At 42.4% G+C, this 21,423-nt stretch overlaps 1 protein-coding gene across 1 annotated transcript; it reads left to right on the top strand.

Annotated features, from left to right (window-relative positions):
- Positions 1-1,537: 1,537 nt before the first annotated feature.
- ACKR3 (atypical chemokine receptor 3) lies at positions 1,538-20,575 on the top strand. Its single transcript, XM_085879870.1, has 2 exons — positions 1,538-1,704; positions 19,069-20,575. Exon 2 carries the CDS (start codon positions 19,080-19,082, stop codon positions 20,202-20,204), a length of 1,125 nt encoding a protein of 374 aa, XP_085735996.1. The 5' UTR covers positions 1,538-1,704; positions 19,069-19,079; the 3' UTR covers positions 20,205-20,575.
- The last annotated feature ends 848 nt before the right edge of the window (positions 20,576-21,423 follow it).

Raw genomic sequence — 21,423 nt, forward strand, 5'->3', positions numbered from 1 at the left:
TTGATCTCCTCAATGATGGTTTTCCTCCAACTTTCCAACCTTTGAACCTCTTTTCTTTCAAGCCATATCAGGCCAGAGGATTCTCACCATTTTTTTATGGTTGCTGTAGATGAAAGACTCCAGTTTGCATGCTATTTAAGTCTCCCTTTATATGATAGGAGAAGGCTTATTACTGTTGTCGGGGTTGTTTCAACAATTAGTGGGCTCAGTTTTTAATCGTAGTGTATCACAGGGTCCCTTGTATCCCAAGGAGTACGAAACCACCGTTTTTTTTGTTATTATTTTTTTAATATATATTTTTCTTTTCTTCAAACACTCCTAGTTTCCAAACTGTATCAATTTCTCAGCTGTATCTCGGAGCCAATCGGAACTTTCAGAAAAAAAATTTGCATCAATATTGACAACAGAAAATATACGGGGTTGACGTATTTTGACCTTAACCTAATTTTAAGGTCATGACCTAATTTGAGACATTTAAACATTTCTCACCATAACTCGACTAAGATTTGTCTGATCGGAACAAAGTTGCCTTCTCAAGATAGCTTTGAGGAAGGTGCATTTATTTATACTTAATTAACAGTATACCCCTCTGAGTCAAAGGTCAGGTACATTTATTTATACTTAATTAACAGTATACCCCTCTGAGTTAAAGGTCGAGGTCAAATGGCGGTCTAAAAAAAAAGAACACATTTCTTGTCATTGCTCAATTTTGCCAATGCAGAATCTCATGGTTTGGCAGCCAAAATTATTAAAATTTTTGAATCTGGGTTCTTTTTTTTTAAATGAAGCTCACCTGGCTGTGCCTGGATGGGTTTGAACCATCTCAAGGCACAGGAACATCGAGATTCAGTTCAGACGAAATAGCAACACCCAACGATGCCAAGGCCTGAGCGAACTTTGTCCAAAAAAAATCTGCTTGTTTATCACGTCTTTTTCTCAAAAATTGTTCCCAAATCGTCAGTTTCTCCATGAAGAGGGTAGAGGAGTAGCAGCTGAAACCTGAATCCTCTCCAGGTTCTTCCTGATGACTTCATCTTTGCTTTTTGCTTGTTAATTATGGAACACACCAGTACAGAAACACCACACAAAATTCACTGCACAAAAATAAACAAATACCATACAAAACAAGTCCTGGCGAGTTCTTGTTGAACTTGGAACTGAATTCCAACGGCACTCAAACTTAACAGCTTGTGGAACACCACTCAGACTGGATGAAGTCATCAATCTTTAGGTTTGAGTAGAAGTCGATAACTCTATTCTGTCTCTACTCTTAGTAAGTTATATGAATGATACAATGTTCCTTTTTGAATTATTTTATAGTTTGAGATGATATCATTTAAACTCATATCTTCAATTTATGATTATTTTCATTTGAAAATATCTTAAACGTATATCTTTTAATAAAATTATTCTACCTTCTACAATCTGCCACTTTTTCTCCGTCCTCTGTTCCTCTAAAGCTTGTGCACTCTTCAGACTTACCCATTGATTTCCATATCCCCCGCCCCACCATTTCCTGTTTTTCCTATATAGTCATATTTGTTTTCACCCTGTTTTCCATCACCCATCTGCAGCTTGCCACAGAATGACATTGGAACCCTTGGTTTTACATAACATATATGGATATAGTGAGTGTTGGTACTCCAAAGCATTTTAAATTTGATCACCAAAGGACGAAACTTTTACAACCATCTGAAAATAAAGGTAAGTTTTTAAAATTGTACCTACATATTTTCACATGGCTAACATCATGGATATATGTATATATTTTTATTCATTTTTATATTTTATTAAAAAAAATATAGATATGCCTTTTCGATCACTGTATTTGGTTAACTCATTGCACCAAACAGCTTTCACATAGTCAACGAGATTCAAATACTGTATTTAAAACACTTCTTGATGTTATCTTCACTTGTCAAAATCTCCCTGTGTCGGTTCGAAGTCAGAATGCCATCGACATTTACATATATATATATATATATATATATATATATATATATATATATATATATATATATATATGTTTTTTTTTTTTTTAGACATTTAAACTTTTCTCACCATAACTCGACGAAGATTTGTCTGATCGGAACAAAGTTGCCTTCTCTAGATAGCTTAGAGGAAGGTGCATTTATTTATACTTAATTAACAGTATACCCCTCTGAGTTAAAAAGAACACATTTCTTGTCATTGCTCAATTTTGCCAATGCGGAATCTCGTGGTTTGGTGTGAGGTTGAGAGTTGTGCATTATTGAGGTGTGTGTGTGTGTGTGTGTGTGTGTGTGTGTGTGTGTGTGTGTGTGTGTGTGTGTGTGTGTGTGTGTGTGTGTGTGTGTGTGTGTGTCGTTGGTTATCTCTATATTTGGGTTTCTAAAGGTGGAACGGAGTCGACCCTGGTCTCGAAGTATGCACCTCCATTTCGTTGAAGATTCTCGACTTATAGACGAAGTTGTGAAGTTTTCTTGTTTTCATAGTTGAGTTCTGATAGCTCTTTTCAGGACTGTCACTGAGCCACAAACAGCTTCCAAGTTCCAATTGTCGTTTGTTTTTGATAATGTTCCCGTAGATGGTTTGTGGGATATTTGTGAGGTTCTTCCCCAGAAAACACAAAAACGTTGGGCTCCGTTAGGCCAATGTCAGCCACGTCGTTGGGCCAATGGCACAAAACAATGTTGGGCTGATGTAATTTTGTCCCGTTGGCCCAACTTTGGGTAGACTTTGAAAGGGAACATTGGCCCAATGTTAGGCTGATGTCATGGTATCCTAACCAAAGTTAGTATCTCTATCGTGCCCTAACCTTAACCCACACAGTACGTCATAGTACACTAACCCACACAGTATCAAGAGCTTCAAAAAACTATTGTCAATTTTTTTTCGTAAAAAATTCTATAAATTATTTTTTAAATCAAAAACAAACAAATCTAAAAAATATATATTTAAAAGAACACGCAGACAAGCAGAAGAAGCAGAAAAATCAGGGAGAAAACAATGTATTAAAATGACCTAACATATGAAACACATTGTTACTTTTCCATTCAAATTAATTTTTTGGTGTATCCTTGTTTCAGTACCACATGATTTCCAAACCACAGGGTCATTGTCTCTGTGGGGAAAAAATATCAACAAAGGTCATATACATGCATACATACATACGTACATGCATACATAAATACACACATACACACATACATACATACATACATACATACATACTTTCAAGACCATGACCAGATCTTTATCCATTCTGTTGCTCCAATTTATCACTGGTACAATTTCGGCACTCTTCAGCTTTCAGGATCTTTTGACTTCATTCATTAGATCTTGATACTTGGTCATTTTCTTGACTTCTGTGTAATGTGGATTGAAATCACTTGGTACTGAAACCTCAATTAGCAATGCCTTCTTTTCCTTTTTTGCACATGCAGAGGCCTGCAAAAGTATTCAACGCCGACCAATAATGCTACATTTAGGTGCATTACAAGTTATGTAGAAATTTTTTTTCCAAATGAACTTTTTTATTCATAACTATAGAGGTCAAACTAAACATTGTTGTTGTTGAAGGAGGTTACATGTCTGGAATACCTGCAAAAAGCATGTACAAATTAAAATTCACTGGTTGTAAAAGTATATTCAGCCCCTGAGGTTATATTAGTACTTGGTGGAAGCACCTTTTACAGCAATGACTGCTACGAGTGTTTCTGGGTAGATCTCTTCCAGCTTTACACCGTGAGATAGTGAAATCTTTGCCCATTCTTCACGTGAAAATTCCTTTAGTTCTGCCAAGTTTGATGGGGATCGTCGATGGACTGCAATCTCCAAGTCTCGCCATAAATGTTCAAATAGGTTCAAGTCAGGACTTTGACTGGACCACTCAAGAACATTTGTTGTCTTCTTATTCAGCCACTCCAGTGTGGCTTCGGCTTTGTGTTTCGGATCATTGTCCTGCTGAAATGTGAATCTCCTACCCAGTTTCAGTTTAATGGGTGACTCAAGCAGGGTGAGGATGTCACTTCCGGTTGTTTGCACGCGGCTGTGTAAGCTCTCAGGCCAGACCAAGATAAGCATTTTTTGTGTGTTGTTTTGCAGATTTTGTTATCAATATTAGTGTCAGGGGTTGTGGGATTCTATTTATAAATGTTGCATTTGTGTTCATAACAGTTTTAGCGGGTATTTGCATTAGTTTATTGAAAAAAGCAGGGGGAGACCTCGTGTTTTGTTTAGCATTCAAGTCCAGCCAGTTGGGGCTTGGGAATATGGTGGTGAAAAAGGATATAAATAGAGTGAAGGAGAAAGGAAGAGGAGTTCATAAAATGTGATCGATGCTCAATGTGGGCCACATCAAGAATAGGGGAAGCAGAGGGTTCTTACTGTTGAAGGAAGTGTGAGGAAATTGCCCCCTTGAGGATCGTTGTTACTTGGTTGAAGGAACAGATAGATAATTTGCAGCAAGTTGCAGAATGTGAGAAATTTGTAGATAATACTTGGTTATGGTTGTGGAGTGAGGTTGCTGAGGATATTGGCAGTGGTGTGGGTGCAGCAGGAGCAGGCAGTGGTTATGGTGCAGCGGGAGCAGGCAGTGGTTTGTGTGCAGTGGGAGCAGGCAGTGGTGATGGTGCAGCAGGAGCAGGCAGTGGTGATGATGCAGTGTGAGCAGGCAGTGGTGATGATGCAGTGGGAACAGGCAGTGGTGATGATGCAGTGGGAACAGGCAGTGGTTATGGTGCAGCAGGAACAGAAAGTGGTGAGAGTGCATGCAGTGGTAAAGGTGCAGTGGGAGCAGGAATGGATGAGGGTGCAGCAGGAGTAGGAAGTGGTGATCGTGCATGCAGTGGAGGGTGCAGTGGAAGCAGGCACCAGTGAGGGTACAGCAGGAGCAGGCAGTGGTGAGGGTGTATAGAGTACAGGCATTGGTGAGGGTGTAGAGAGTACAGGCAGTGGTGAGGGTGTAGAGAGTACAGGCATTGGTGAGGGTGCAGGGCTTTAGAGCTGAAGGAGACGGGGCTTTATGCATGAGAAAGGAGGTGGTTCTGAGGTGATACAATAGAGATGCTGAAGATAATGAAGGGTATTGCCAAAATAAGTGCAGAAGAATTATTCAGCAGAGTAGAAAGTGATAGAACCAGGGGTCACAACCCCTGAGGGTAAAGAAGAGGAGAGTTAAGGTGGTAGTAAGGCTTTTACTCAGAGAGTAGTTAGTGCATGGAATGGTCTCCCTGGAAAGGTAGTGGCAGCAGAAACAGCAGATAAGTTTAAATTAGTATTGGATAGGTAACTGGAAGTATTGGAGATGGAGGGGTATCAGGATGTTGGCAGGACTTTTAAGTAGCTTGAGCATTGATGAGTTTGTGCATGTATACGGAGTGTTTTTTTGTGGAGGTTTCATCAGGGGAGTTGTGTGGTTGATGCTGTGTGTTTTTTTTACCCAAGACTGTCTTTGTCCATGGTCCCTCTCCTGGAAAGAACAATAAAAAAGTAAAATATGGAAATTAAAAAAAATTAAAAATACAAAAAAAACTACAAAAAATAGAAACAAACACAAAAGCTACAAAAAAACATCAATATATATTTAAAACATTTTCAATTTTTCTTGTTTTAATCTGGTGTTGATGAATTGGTGTGGTGTTGATAAATTGTTGTGGTGTTGATGTGGCGCAGGCATTATGGGCCGAGTGGCCTCCACCTGTGTCTGGTTTCCTTGTGTATTCTTGTAGTTTCATCAAGGATTCTTCGGTACTTTGCACCATCCATTGTCCCTTCTATCCTCGCAAGCCTGCCAGTCCCTGCTGATGAAAAGCTGCCTCATAACGTGATGCTGCCACCACCATGCTTGACAGTAGTGATGGTGTTGACAGGGTGATGTGCAGTGTTTTCTTGCACCAGACGTAACGCTTTGAATTTAGACCAAAAAGTTCAAGTTTTTGTCTCGTCTGACCACAAAACCTTTTTCCACATGCCTGCAGTATCATTAAGATGCTGTTTTTTGCAAATCCATACGAGCTTTTAGATTTGTCTTTTTCAGTCAAGGCTTCGTTCTTGCAACCTGTCCAGAGAGGCCAGCTTTGTAAAGTGAACGGGATATTGTTGATTTATGAACACTGACCCCCATCTCAGATATTGAGCCTTGCAGATGTTTCAAAGTCATTGTTGGATTTACAGTGACATTCCGAACCAGTTTCCTGCTTGCCCAGCTGCTGAATTTGCATGGGTGACCTGATCTGGGTGGAGTCTGTGTGGTATGATACGTCTTCCACTTCTTTATGATGGATTTCATCACACTCAAAGGGATAATGAGTGACTTCAAAATCATCTTATGACCCTCTCCTGAAGAGTGTTTCTCCACCACTTTATGTCTGACTTCTTTGGAAATCTCTTTGGTCTTCATGTTTGCCTTGTTGGGTGACCAAGTGAGTTGCACCTTCAAACTCCTAAGATAAGTGGGGGAGTTTAATTTATCATCTGAACCACTGATTACATACAGGTGAAACCTATTACATTGATTTTTGTAATCTTTCAAACAAATAATTTCCTCCTGAAGTGATTTTGGATAAATGGAGAAAGGGTTTCAATATTTATACAATTCAGATTCATTTGATTTTCTCTGTTCATCTCACTTATTCACATTTTATCTACATTTTTTAGTTTTATCACTTTGCAGTCGTTTGTGAAAACTCTATATATATATATATATATATATACATATGTATACACATATATATACACATATATATATACACATATATATACACATATATATATACACATATATACACACATATATATACACATATATATACACATATATACACATATATACACATATATATATATATACATATATACACATATATATACATACATATACATATATACATATATACATATATATACACACATATATATATATATATATATATATATATATATATATATATATATATATATATATATATATATATGCGGATTCGCGCCCGCCGGCGTGCTGACGGCCACGTAACTCGAATCGCGGCACGTCGCCCACCGGACGGACAATCCAGTCGTGACCCTCTCGGACTAACGCCGGGAACCAGTCACGGGTGGACCTTTTGGTCTCACCGCGATCGAGCCAATCAGCCCCCGCGTGGGATAGGGTTGCTCGCCAAATTCGACCTACCTAAGTACCCACGCGGAGGGTAGACCGGGCGATCGCACCTCGCCGCAGGTCGACTTCGGACACGGGCCATAGCGACCCGTTCCGTACTATCAGAATAACCTAGCGGTGTTATCGTCGACCTCGACGGTTCGATTAATTATCGGGCGTACTCAGCCCACTACCAACCCTTTACGTGAAGCAAGATGAGGGTTCAATGGGGGAAAAGACGAAGCGAAGCGGGAGAACAGTTCAACAATAAAGCACATTTATTCGCGACGAACGGAAAGCACACAAATACAATTCCACCAAATGCACACAGAAAAAACACAATTCCATTTACACAAAAAGCAAATATAAAAGCGAAAACAATGCAGAGCTAATACCGACAACCGAGCACACGGCAACACTTATACAATTCTACTTCACAGACGGCGCCGACAACACATACCCAAAACCAAGGAAAAGAAATCCCTCAAGGATGAGGCGGGCCTGAGGCCGAGACCGGGTCGCGCCTACCCGTCTGGTGATGAGACGCGGAGCGGCGATGGCGCCTCACTCCGCGGGCCTCGCGGACAGTGCCTGGCAGGGGGTGGGAAAAGGGGCCCCCTTGGTCGCACTATCTCAGCGCGGGGGGGAAACAGGAGGGGGTTGCTGATGCTCGGGGTATAGAGGATCTTTATTATCCCTGGTGTGCGTCTCCACCTCGGCCAGGTCGCGCTGCCGGCCTTCCTCGGGCGTGCAGCTCCCGGCACCGTCGCGAGCACCCCCTCGTCTGCCTTCGCCGCTGCCGCCTCTCCGCCTCTGGACTCTCCACCCTGGACTCTTCTTTGGGCTCTCCTCGTTCGACTCTCTTCAGCTTCTCCAGCTACTGCAGGCTTCGGGCTCCAGACTTCCACACTGCTCTGACTGACGAACACGGTCCTTTTATCCCCCCGTAGCTTCGCCTTTGACCCCCTCCCTTTGACCTTTCACCTCGCTCCCCATTGGCCCGAGAAAAAGTGGGCGTGAAGGCTTTTTGATCCACAAATTTGCATATATCGATCGTTCTGGAGGCGGGGCCAAATCGCCCTCGCTCACAGATTGGACGGCAAAAAGTGGGCGTGTGTCGTTTTTGATCCGTTTTTGAAGCACAAAATCCGTGATTTTGTACACGCTGTTCAACGTGCGCCCTGCACGAGTCCAACACCGGTACCCACAGCGGGGCAAGAACGGTGGCGATGCTACGGTTGCGAGGTGTGACGTGAAGGTCGTGGCGGTTGTGGTGAAGCGGCGTTGTGGTTGGTGGTTGATGTTGTGGTTGTGGTGGTAATCATGGCGGTTGGTCCAAAATAAAGATAGTAAAAGAAAAACGGCTATCCTGAAGAGTCGCAGCGCGCATAAATGACATGTATTCCCACTAGACAACGGGTTTGGGCCTAACTACACATGCACTTACCGAGATACCTCACCTAAGGGACCTGAATGGTGGTTTGCGAATTTGGTAACCACAACAATATATATATATGAAGTCCATCGAAAAAAGTAACAGGACTGACTTCACAGAAATTTTATTCCAAAAAATATATTGAAATCACAGCTTGTCCCCTTCAAAATAATTTCCCTCCAGTCTCACACGCTTGTCCATCCTCTTCTTCCACGCTCCGATGCACCCCCGGAAGGCTTCTTCTGGAATCCTCCAGAGCTCCGTCATTACAGCCCTTTTGATGGCCTCCACATCAGGAAACCGCATCCCCTTGATCACCCCCTTCAGCTTGGGGAATAGGAAAAGATCACAAGGGGCCAAGTCTAGCGAATACGAGGATTGCTCCAGAGTTGGCACGTTCCTCTCCGCCAGAAACTGTCGGATGCTCAGTGCACTATGAGCAGGGGCGTTGTCATGGTGAAGCACCCAGGCGTTGTTCTCCCACAGATCCCTCCTCTTGTCCTGGACTGATCTCATGAGGCGTTGGAGGATCTCCTTGTACATGTATTGATTCACTGTTTGACCCTGTGGAAGAAACTCAAAGTGGATGATACCCTTGATGTCAAAAAACGCGATGAGCATCACCTTGACCATCAACTTCGACATCCTTGCTTTCTTTGGTCTTGGTGATGCCGGACTTTTCCACTGACAACTCTGCCGTTTGGTCTCGGGATCGTATTTCAATATCCACGATTCATTGCCAGTAATGACCCTCCCGAGCAGGTCTGGTTCATCCTCGAGGCGCTCGATAATGTCTTGACAGACAGTGACTCTTTGCTGTTTCTGGTCCTCTGACAACAGCTTGGGGACCATCTTTGTCCACACCTTGCACATTTCGAGATTTTCAGTGATGATGCTCCAGTGTCCTTGTTGATGGAAAGTTCCTCAGCAATCATCCGCACCGCGAGTCGACGATCTGCACGCACCATCTGATTCACATGCTCAATGTTGTCCGTCATTCTGCTCGTTGAAGGTCTTTCATACCGTGGATCATCTTCAACCTCCTCCCATCCCTCTTTGAACCTCTTATGCCATTCAAATGCATGTGTATGTGACATCGTTTCTTCCCCGTAGACTTGCTGCAGCATTGCGAAGGATTCGGAAGGTGTTTTTCCAAGCTTGGCAAGAAACTTCAGATTGGCTCTCAGTTCACGACTCATATCGCGATGACTCAGACGAGACAACGTGTAAAGCACCACTTGTAAAAAAAAAAATCACACAATGAGCGGAGTCAACCATCACCAATCATATATATTGCTGGAATGTTGCGAAAGACTGTGACGCAACCCGTTCATTCAAGTTGTGTAAGTGGAGCACACAGCAGGCTCAATCCCGTTACTTTTTAAATGGACCTCGTATATATTAAGTTTGATTTTGCAGCATCATGAAATAAGCTCAGGTGGCATCAAAATGTGAAAACTTTGGAGGGGGGTGAATATACTTTTGCAGACCACCTTAAGTACTATATCCAGTGACAATGCTTTGGTTTCAATGTTTCACGCTCTGTGGCATCATCAGGTCATATGTAGGCATTACTTCCTTGTTTTCAATGATCACTTTTAGTTCATGCTTCCATAAGTTTTCTGGGACTGGGATAAACGTTTCCCAGTTGATGATCCATGCATTCGGGAAACCATTCAATTGCCTACAGGTTAAGGTTCTTACTTTTAGGTCAAGGAACTATGTTTCAAGGTTTACAAGTTAAATAAAGTTGAACATCGGATGTTGTGAAATTAACATCATTTACAGCAATCCTTTAAATTGTATTGTGTTTTTGGACTAGCTCCGTTACTGTACAATTCATGGTGTGTGTGTGTGTGTGTGTGTGTGTGTGTGTGTGTGTGTGTGTGTGTGTGTGTGTGTGTGTGTGTGTGTGTGTGTGTGTTTTAGAGTGTGTAGCATCATAAGTGTAAAAAGTAGGAATGCTTATGCTTTTGAAACAATTTCATTTTTTTGTATTTGCCCAGTCTTTGTCTGTCTTTCTCATTTGTTTTCCCGACTGATCTGATGACGGTGTTGAGAGAGAATGTGGTGTAGTCATGCCCGCGGGGAGGGGCATGATGATGATGCGGGCATGACTACACCACAAGAAAATCTGAAATAAACGCGAAACTTGTCCCATCCTGCACCCTGATATGACCTGTTGGTGTTCCAATCGAAATCTCTGGCTCATGATGTAGAGATTCCATATACCATATATGTTTGTCCATTGTGTACTAAATGTTGTAATTCATGTAAAAGTACAATGATGTATTTTTGTTTCTTTGTCCTGCATGTGATATATGGTATGTACAGTCATCCCCATAAGCCTTAAATCACTGTAAATAAATAAATAAATAAAGTGTTGCCAAAGGATGTGCACTTTTGGATCAGAACAGTGTGCATGGAAAATGTCAACTCGGTTTGATGCAGCTTGAGTTGAAGGTGCTTGAATTAGATATAATTCCGGCAGGAAGATGTGTGCAGGTGAAAATAACCTCTGGTTGTTTTCCCATTGTCTGGCTGTTTGTGGAGCTTTCCGAGCAGGCTCACCCTGTTCCTGTACAGGTTGGATTTGTGCCAAAAATGAGGTGGGAGTTAGGAGTGGAGACGAAGACTTGACATTAGCAGCAAGATGAGGGATCCAGAGTGCACGTCGTTGCACTGGAAGACATTGCTGAGAAATCAGATGTGTGTTACAATTCCAAGAACCTGGTGGTGGAGTTTAGAAACTAATGGATGTTGTTTCATCTCATCAGGACCCCCGGGTCTCGTGAGCTGCCACGTCTGTTCACCAAGTCTATGCACACAGCCTTGCCATCGAGGGTGGGTTCAGCTGGAGACTGGACCAATTGTTGTGTGATTTTTTTATGGCCAGAACGTCCTTGCAAATGTTGGTCTTGCCAAGAAAAGTTGAGACAAAAAACTCTCAGTTTTATATTTTTTAGGTTGGCCCTCTAACTGTTGTGTGTTTTAGTTTAAATTTGTAATGCTTTGTTAAAATCCCATGTATGGATACGATTAATTGCTTTGAGCTTTTGTGATGTAAGCCACTGACAGATAACTAATTTGTACACGTTAGTGCAACTGGGGAAAATTGGGTAGAAAAGTGAGCAAACATGAACAGGCAAGTGATAATGAGGATAGGCCAGGCCCACAGCTCGTACTTAACATGCTCAGCCGTGTGGAGCTCACGCATGCATTTGGTACCCGAATGACTACCCAGAGAGTTGTTAAATGATAAAAGGCGTTCCGTTTTGTAACACTGTGCAGTTGGACCTATTTCCCAGAAGGGTGATGAATGGTAGAGCAATGACCGTCTCATGCTTAGAAATTATGCTCTTTTAGCTGGCTCTACTATGTCATTGTCGTGCTCTTTATGCCGATCCAGGCTTTAACCAACTTTGCACGACTACCTTGCTACACTGTGCTGTCCCCTCTGGGCATCATATATCTGGCCACAGACTTGTGCTTTCCTTGTTGCAGTCTGTGTTATGGATGCTGTCTCTCACTTCTGAGTCCCTCGTTCAGCTGCACCATCTGCCAGAGGCTCCTCAAATCCTCATATATTTGGCAGCAGTTGCCCCACAGCTAGTCCCCTGGCAAATACAGTATTAGTCTTGACAGTTTGCTCCTCTAGTTACATGAGAACGAATTATCCCTGTGCCTGATGTGCTGTTATATCTATGCTGGTTTTCGCATTTCCATCATTGCCAAGTCCCATCAAGCTACACTTTTGCCTCTGACCTTCCTTTCTCATCAGCACTGCCAAGCAGTGTTTTCACCTCCAGCCTTTCATCCCCAGTGTGCCAGACAGCAATCCACCTTCCCACGGATGCTTCTGAAGACTTTGGTACACCCGGAGCCACCTGCACCTGCTTTGCCACACAGAACTGCCTTGGCCAAGAAATCCTCATCTCACTTTTTCTTTGCCATAGCAATATTGATGGTGCTGCCCATTTCCGGCATTCCGCTTTGTTACTGATTAAGATCATTTTAATTTGCTAGGTATAAAATTATGTTAAATTCTCTGTTCATTCATTCTCAAGAAAACACACTTGCATAACAAGTATTCCTCACTGAATGGATCATCAGCTGCAAGTGCCATCACCATCACTGTTTCAACCTATCAACCACAATACGGTTATGATGAGTAAGTTATCATCAAGGCACAACCGGTTCGCAAGGATGCAAAATTAAAAAAACAATGCACCCAAACACAACACACCCATCTCTCACATCCTCAAACAAGGAAAACATTAAAAAAAAAACATTTAATGCATATCCTCCTGTCATCCAAAACTCCAATACACCAGAAAAATGATGGAGGAAACTAACCACATGAATGTCAAATGTATCCAAACACAAATTAAATGACCTCATGAAAAATAGGACCGTGCGACCGAAAGCTCACCTGGATTAGGAGCAGCAGGCCCTGGTACCTAACCCTGGTAGAATTCCTTAGACCTGATTTTTTTAATGCTGTGAACAAACTTTGCTACATCATAGGTGATGAATGTTGTGGTCAAGTTTCATAAAGATCGTATATGTAGTTTTGGAGAAGAGAGCAAAAAAAATGTTGTGGTCGTTTCATCAAAAAAAATTTTTCATCAAAACATCAAAATTGCGTGTGTAGTTTCGGAGAAGAGAGCAAATACCTATTTTGGGGGTCAACCCCCCATCCCCCTATTTTCCCCCCCCAGAGATTCCCTTAATGAGCACAGATTTTGATGTGGTCGATACAATTTAGTACATCACAGCTAATGAAGGTTGTGGTCAAGTTCCATCGAAATCGTGTTTGTAGTTTCGGAGAAGAGGGCAAAAAAACAAATCATCAGCCGAAATAAAAAAAAATACTCAGTGTAAAACATCAAGACTCACAGATACAATTTACAAATACAATGATGCTCAAAGCAGCGATACAACTCCACCATCCTCCACATTTACATCTCCCAATCTCCAGTCAACAAAATATCAGTAATCATTATATGTAATACATAGATATTGTTACGGCTGTGGAAATTCGCATTACACCATGAAGGGCCCGTAGGTGAGATATCTCTAAGTACATGTGTAGTTTGCCCCAAACCCGTTGTCGAGAGGGATTTTAAGTGATTCATTCGGGCTGCGACGCTTTGAGATAGCCGTTTTTCTGTTCTATCTTTATTTTGAACCAACCACGTCTCAACCGCCATCACACAACAACCACCTTAACCACCACGCCAACCATCTTCACCAACTACAACCACGCTCCAACCCTCAGACAACAACAACAACAACAACGCCAACAGCCACGACCTTTACCTTCACAACTCAATCCCGCAAACATCGCACACCGTCATTCCCAAACGGCACCATAACCATCAAACCACCATCGATAAACCCTCCATCACCCTCACCTCTCTCCTTCTACGGCCATTCCCGCACCACCTCTGAACACTGAGCGTCGGGCTGTCTTGGGCTCGTTCAGCGGTACGCACCGAGCCGCGAGCGCAAATAGCGGCCTTTCCGAGGGAGAATTCGGATCAAGAACGCTACACGCCCACTTCTGATCCGTCCAATTAGCAAGCGCAGAGCGGCTTGGCCCCGCCTCTAGGCGCGTCTGTGTGAAATCGATATATGCAAATTCTAGGATCAGGGGAGGTTCACGCCCACTTTTCCTCCGTCCAATTGGCGAGTGTGGCTCCGCCCCCGGGGTCATCCTTATCCGGATATTTGCATATTGTTTTCTCCTGCCGGCCTATAAAGGGGCGAGCGCAAGGCGAATCATGGCAGAGTGTGGCAATAGCATAGTGCGGCAGCAGCAGTGTGTGTCGGCAGCGGTGTGTGCCGGCAGCAGCAGTGTGTGTCGGCAGCAGTGTGTGTCGGCAGCAGCAGTGTGTGTCGGCAGCAGCAGTGTGTGTCGGCAGCAGCAGTGTGTGTCGGCAGCAGCAGTGTGTGTCGGCAGCAGTGTGTATCGGCAGGGCAGAGTGAGTCGAGTCATCGGTGTGGCAGCGAGTTGGGTTCTGCAGTCGGCTGAGGAGAGTTGCGGGAAGAGGCCAAGGAGCTCGGGTCCGAGGCGAGAAGGACGGCGGTCGGCGACGAGGTCGCGGTGTGAGATCGCTCATCGTGGGACCCAAGCCAGCCAGCCATTCTCCTCCCCCAGGGCATCAGCAATTCCCCCTTTCCTCCGTGCTGAGATAGTGCAAAAAGGGGGCCCCGTTCCCACCCCACTCCAAACGTCATGCCAACGAAACCCGCCAAGGAGCATGGAGTCGGGGCACAGCCACGCGGGCCACATCTGCGGCTCGTCCGCCAACGCGTCACGAGGACGCGGGTAGGACCCCCCCCCCCCCGGTCTCGAGGACCTGGCCGCTCCTCCAGGTCACGCGCACATATTGGCCTCCAGGCCTGTCTGCCCCCTTGTCTATGAGGGTGGCTTCTTTCCTTTGCTTTTGAGTAAATGTGTGTTGGCGCCATCTGTAAAGTAGAACTGTATAAGTGTTGCTGTGTGTACGCATATTCGGTAGTAACTCTGCGACATTGTTTCTTTTGTTTTAACTGCTACATGTGCATTTTGACTGTTTGGCTGTATATGTGTGCTTTCCGTGTGTCGTGTAGTAAATGTTCATTGTGTGAACTGTTTTCCCGTTTTGCTTCGTCTTTTCTTTATTGACCTCCATCCTGCTTCACGTAAAGGGTTCGTAGTGGGCTTAATATGCCCGATAATTAATCGGAACCGTCGAGGCCGACGATAACACCACTCGGTTATCACTGTAGCACGGAACGGACCGCTTAAGCGGTTCGTGTCCGGAGTCGGCCCGTGGCATGGTGTGATCGCCCGGTCGACCATTCGCGCAGGTACTTAGGTAGATCGAATTTGGCGAGCGACCCTATCCTGCGTGGGTGGGCAATTGGCACGGTCGTGGTGAGGTTAAACCCCCACCCGTGACTAGCTCCCGGCGTTGGTCCGAGAGGGTCATGACTGAATTGTCCGTCCAGTGGGCGACGTGCCACGATTCGAGTCACGTGTCCGTCCGCACGCCGGCGGGCGCGAATTCGCAAAAAAAAATATATATATATCTATATATATATATATATATATATATATATATATATATATATATATATATATATACACACACATATATAATTCGAGAAGTTATGTTTGTGGATTTGTGTGTTTGTTTGTTTGTTTGTTTGTTTGACTTTGAAGACACTTCTGAACCGGTGGATGGCATGAGTTGTAAACTGGTGGTGGTACTCTTGGTGTGCACAGGAAAGCTTCAGTTTGGAAGAAAAAATATCATAGTCATGGGGGTTCAGTGTGTGGGGAGGATGCCAATTCACGCTTGAAGTACGCATCCTTGTGGACACGCAAGGAACACAAGGAACTTGGACACAAAAGGAGCCATTTGGCCCATTAAGGAGGAGGAGATTGGGACCATACTCTGTGCAGAGCGTTGGTGCTACCTAAGTAGTCTTCTTGGCCATTGGGCACAATCCTGGATGGGTCGCCACTCCGACACAGTATACCAGCATGCTGGCACTCATTTTGCCGACCTCGGAAGGATGACAGGCCGAGTTAACCCTATCTCGTATTAACTCAACAACTGAGCAGCATTTGAACTCAGGACCCAAGGATCCCAAGCCCACCACTCAAGCCATTAAGCCAACACCAGACATATTTTTCTAATGTCATGAACAAACTTTGGCACATCATGTGTGATGAAGGTTCTGGTCAACTTTCATCGAAATTATGTGTGTAGTTTTGGAGAAGAAAGCAAATACATATTTTGGGGGCAAACTCTCCATAGACCCCCTTAGATTTGGATTTTTTTTTCATGGCATGAACAAACGTTGGTACATCATGGGTGGTGAAGGTTGTGGTTAACTTTCATTGGAAGTGTGTGTCGTTTCCGAGAAGAAAGCAAATCCCTCTTTTGGGGGGGGGGAACCCCCCCCCGCCCCATAAATACTTTGATCCAGATTTGTTTCATGGTGTGAACAGTTTTGGTACATCACAGGTGATGAAGGTTGTGGTCAAGTTTCATTGAAATAGTGTGTGTAGTGTTGGAGAAGAAAGCAAATACATATTTTGGGGCGCTACTCCCCATAGACCCCCTTATATTTGGATTTTTGTTTTTTTAATGGCATGAACAAACGTTGGTACATCATGGGTGATGAAGGTTGTGGTTAAGTTTCATCAAAAATATGTGTAGTTCCGAGAAGAAAGCAAATTCGTATTTTGGGGGGCACCCCCCTTGTGTCCCCATAGAGGCGGATTTTTCTAATGTCATAAACAAACTTTTGTACATCATGGGTGATGAAGGCTGTGGTTAAGTTTCACCAAAAACATGTGTAGTTTCTGAGAAGAAAGCAAATTCTTATTTTGGGGGGCACCCCCTTGCGTCCCCATAGAGGCGGATTTTTCTAATGTCATAAACAAACTTTTGTACATCATGGGTGATGAAGATTGTGGTGAAGTTACATCGGAATTTTGTGTGTAGTTTCTGAGAATAAAGCAAATACCTATTTTGAGGGGCAACCCCTCTATAGACCTCTTCAGACCTAGAACTTTTTAATGGTGTGAACAAACTTTGGTACATCATAGGTGATGAAGGTCGTGGTCAAGATTCATCGAAATTGTGTGTGTAGTTTTGGAGAAGAAAGCAAATTCCTCTTTTGGGGAGCAACCCCCATAGACCCCCTTAGGGCCCGATTTTTTTAATGCCATGAACAAATTTTGGTACATATACGATTATACGGTGATGAATATTGTGTTAAAGTTTCATCGAAATCCTATGTGTAGTTTCCGAGAAGAAGTTGAAAGTATTTGTTGACGGATAGATGGACGGACGGACAAATTGACGGAAGGACAATGCACCATCCCATAAGCTCCCCAGAACTACATTCCAGGTGAGCTAAAAAAAAAAAAACCCCCACAGATAGACAAGGGGATTGCAATAGTCTTACATCCACTTTTAACATGTTAATTAAAGGAACAGTTTGTGACTAAACATGGTATTGTGTTTCTGGATATTGTGACTAAACAATTAAAGGTGCAGGTGCAGTTTGTGACTTAGTGAGACTAAACATGTTAATTAAAGGTTCAGTTTGGAGAAATTTTAAAGTCGCTAACCTTATTTTCCACATTACCCCTTAAGTTTGCGGACTTGCAGTTCACATGGATTTTCAAGAATATTAGCTTTGTGAACGGCAAGGCCCTCCTCTGTGACCTTAAACACTGTGTGGGGTGTATTGTTCTTTGAGCTCTCTCATTTGTGTTTTGTCATGAGGCAGTATCTTTCATATTTGCCTTAATGCCTTTATTGCACAAATGCCTTTGTTGGTTTCGTAAGCAGGTCCGTGAGATGCTGGGAGTCTTGTCTGAAACGCCCTCTCCACGTTCTTCGGTGACTGTTTCAATGTGCATGTCATAAATAAAGATGTGCTGTTCGATGTTGAATTATCCATTATTTTTGAAATCTTTAAAAAAAAAAACTTGTTTTGCAAGCAATATATGGAAATTTTAAATTTATTCACAACCGTATTACTAAGAAATTGTCAGCATGATCAAATGTTTCCTTTTCCGCATGACTTTCGAAAGTGTGTCTTGTGTAACTCCCAAGATAATCTGAATAACGGATTATCATTTTGAAATGAACTCTTGAAAATAAAATAAAATTTAAACAGTGTCCACCCTGTACAACTGCAAATTGAATTTACGAGTACATTTATGTGAGTTGTGTAACTGTTAATCTTTGGTTTGGTTTACATATTTATGATTTTTCATGTTTTGTATTTGTTTATAACAAGTCCAGAGGTTTTCGTTTGTAAAATTAGTTTTCCTCTTGATTTGTTTGACTCAATCATCCCAGCATGCCTTTTTGTTTTTTTTTTACCTGATTACTTTAATTGAGTTAAAAACTCATGAACTCAATTTTGCTTCAAAGTGGTACGAGGCATTCGTGTGGCTGAATCATAGCGATGACTTGCGGTACTTTGGACTAGATTGACTTGTAATTGATTAAAAGGTAGTTTATTCAAGGGTTGTGAAAAAAATTGGATCAATGAGAATATGTTGGGAAGTGTTTATGATACAAGAGTTCACTAAGTGAATATTAGTTACTTCCTGATCATATACCCTTTGTAAACCTTGAAAATTCAACATCCTGAATTCACCGTTCAGTCACACAAGCTGAGCAGCATTCATTCAGCCCATTTGTTATAATTAATTTATTAAAGTAATTTTACACTGGGAATAACCCAGCACACGTACAAAATTTGTTTTATTTCAAATATTTCAGAAATTAAATGAAATGTTATACTTTTTGAATACAAGCCCCGAGTTATACATCACCATTTCGAAGTTGTGTATCTGGCAGTTATTATTGTTTATGACATGACATTATATTTTTGTCTTTTTTAAAAGAATACATCCACTTTATTATTTTATAATCTTAATGCTTAAATTTTGAGATGATGTCTAACTTATTGTGTTTAATTATTTTCTTAGCTTGAACCAGCATGGAGCTGTTGATGCTGGAATATCATGATACATTGAATGAAAACATTCTCAACTTCTGGGACATAATCTCATGCAACGAAACCTTGTATTGGCAAGGTGATGACAGCTGTGATTGCCCCAAGCATGTGGACCGACAATCTTTTGTGGTGTGCATCTCCATTATCTACTTCTTGGTTTTTGCTGGTGGTGTTCTGGGAAACCTTGCCGTCATCCTCTTCAATGTGTTAGGCCGAAAAGACCACAATGGGACTCGCCTGTACATTGTCAACTTAGCCATTGCTGATCTCTTCGTGTCTCTCACACTTCCAGTTCAAGCTATCTCCCTACTCAGACACAATGAATGGTGGCTTGGAAGTTTTATGTGCAAAGCTACACACTCAATTTTCAGCATAAATGTATTTTCTAGCATCTTTTTCCTAGTTTGCATGAGCGTCGATCGTTATTTTTCGCTTGTCCGGGGGTTCCATGTGCAGCGCTCTTACCAGGTTGGTCTGATTGCATGTAGTATTTCGTGGATTGTGGCTGTGCTTGCTTCATTGCCCGAGATAATTTACTTCCAAGTAGATATGTCTTCACATCTTAACACCACCACCTGCCACCTTGCTTTTTCAGTTGAATCTTACAACAAGTGGAATGCAGCGATTGATCTCATATACAACATTCTAGGATTTATATTGCCATTCCCTGTTATGGTCATATGCTATATTCCTTTAGCCCGTGCGATGGAGACAAGTGGAGTGGCTCAAAAAAGCACTGGGTGTCGAATCATCCTTGCATATCTGATAGTCTTCCTAGTCTGTTGGTTGCCTTTCCATATGGCTGTCTTTATCGATGCTTTATTTCACCTAGAAGTGTTTTCCTTTTCCTGCATCTGGCAAGAAGTGCTGTATGTGGCAATACTTGCAACTCAAGGCCTAGCACTACTTCATTGCTGCATAAACCCCATGCTCTACAGCTTCATCAACAAGCAGCATCGGCAGGATTTTTTCCGACCTATAGTGGTGACTTTCAAGAAACGCTCGGTGCACAAGAGCATGCTTCCCAGTCCTGAACCATCGAGGGAATCTGTAACAGACCAAACTACTTTGGAGCTAAACAAAATTTCATTTCCTGGCATGGTGTAAGTATTTTTTAAAGTTTTATGCACACCAGGATTTCAACGTAAAAGTTTGTGGACTTGAAAGACTTAATTGCAAGGATTATTTTTGAAGGAAGTGTACACTGAAACATACCTGCACAAGCACAAGACAAGGGATTCATTCCTGCCATATCTGAGATAAACAGACTTAATGTATCAGTAAAATCACAATCGAATCAGTTTATGCTCGGAGTTTTGATGATGAGTGTAATTGATCACAGGTATGCCAAAAAAATAAAATCTCTGGAAATTTCAATATTCTGATTTCTCCTGAAATCATGATCTCCACCAGCACTCAGCTGTTCTGTCCATTTTAATTTTATCAAAGTACCTTCATTAAAATAAAATGTGTTGAAACATGCTGTTGGAAGTGCTTTTCTAAAATACTCGAGTCATATTATCCTGAATCTATTTCACAACTCAGGTCAATTTCGTTCAGGTCATATTTCTGTTTGAGTTGTTATTGTGCGTGTATTTATACATGATATTGATCATGTCATTGGCTCCAGGTGGGAGTCTCTCACAGGTCACTGTAAGGCGGCCATAATGTCAACACTTTAATGGTGCTGGGTTCATTGGTTAATTGAAGTTCAATGAGACCAATTCCCTTCTATCATTCGTACAATAATGATGAGGAACAGAACAGAGAGCAGCCATGGGTTTAAAATGCAGTTAATAGTTGCTTAATTCAAAACAGTTTAAGGATTAAAAACAAATCCTTCTTAAAATAGCAACATGAAATGTTTTTCACCAATGTATGCAAGATTTACCTCCTGCAACCTGAACATGTATGAACAAGCTTGTCATGCTTGAAATGCATTGGGCTGCCAAAGCAACACATCCTTTTCAATGCTGGACTTTCAAAATGATGTACGAATGCTAAATGAGGCATTTGGTGCGTGCGGTGTTTGTACTTACACTGACTCAGTTCGGCTCAACGAGCACTTTTAACCTGCTGATGTCTCGTGCAATATCTGTGATTCAAATCTACAACTGTTTTGTTGTACAGAGGAACGTCCGTTTCTTGCAGGTATATTTCCTAGTATTTTTGGCTTCCTTAATCGTTTTTTTTTGTCGTTTCATGCAACAACCTTATCTGGAAGGCATGAAATACAGTTTGTTCAGACTGCCCCGATGAACTTCCTTACTAGGGGTTTCTGCGCATGCGCGCCAAGCAATCTGGGACAGATCAAGTTATTTTGAAA

This window comes from Eptatretus burgeri, chromosome 4, assembly GCF_056783735.1.
Source record: "Eptatretus burgeri isolate ZD-2024b chromosome 4, Ebu_testis_v1, whole genome shotgun sequence".
NCBI classification, from domain to species: domain Eukaryota; kingdom Metazoa; phylum Chordata; class Myxini; order Myxiniformes; family Myxinidae; genus Eptatretus; species Eptatretus burgeri.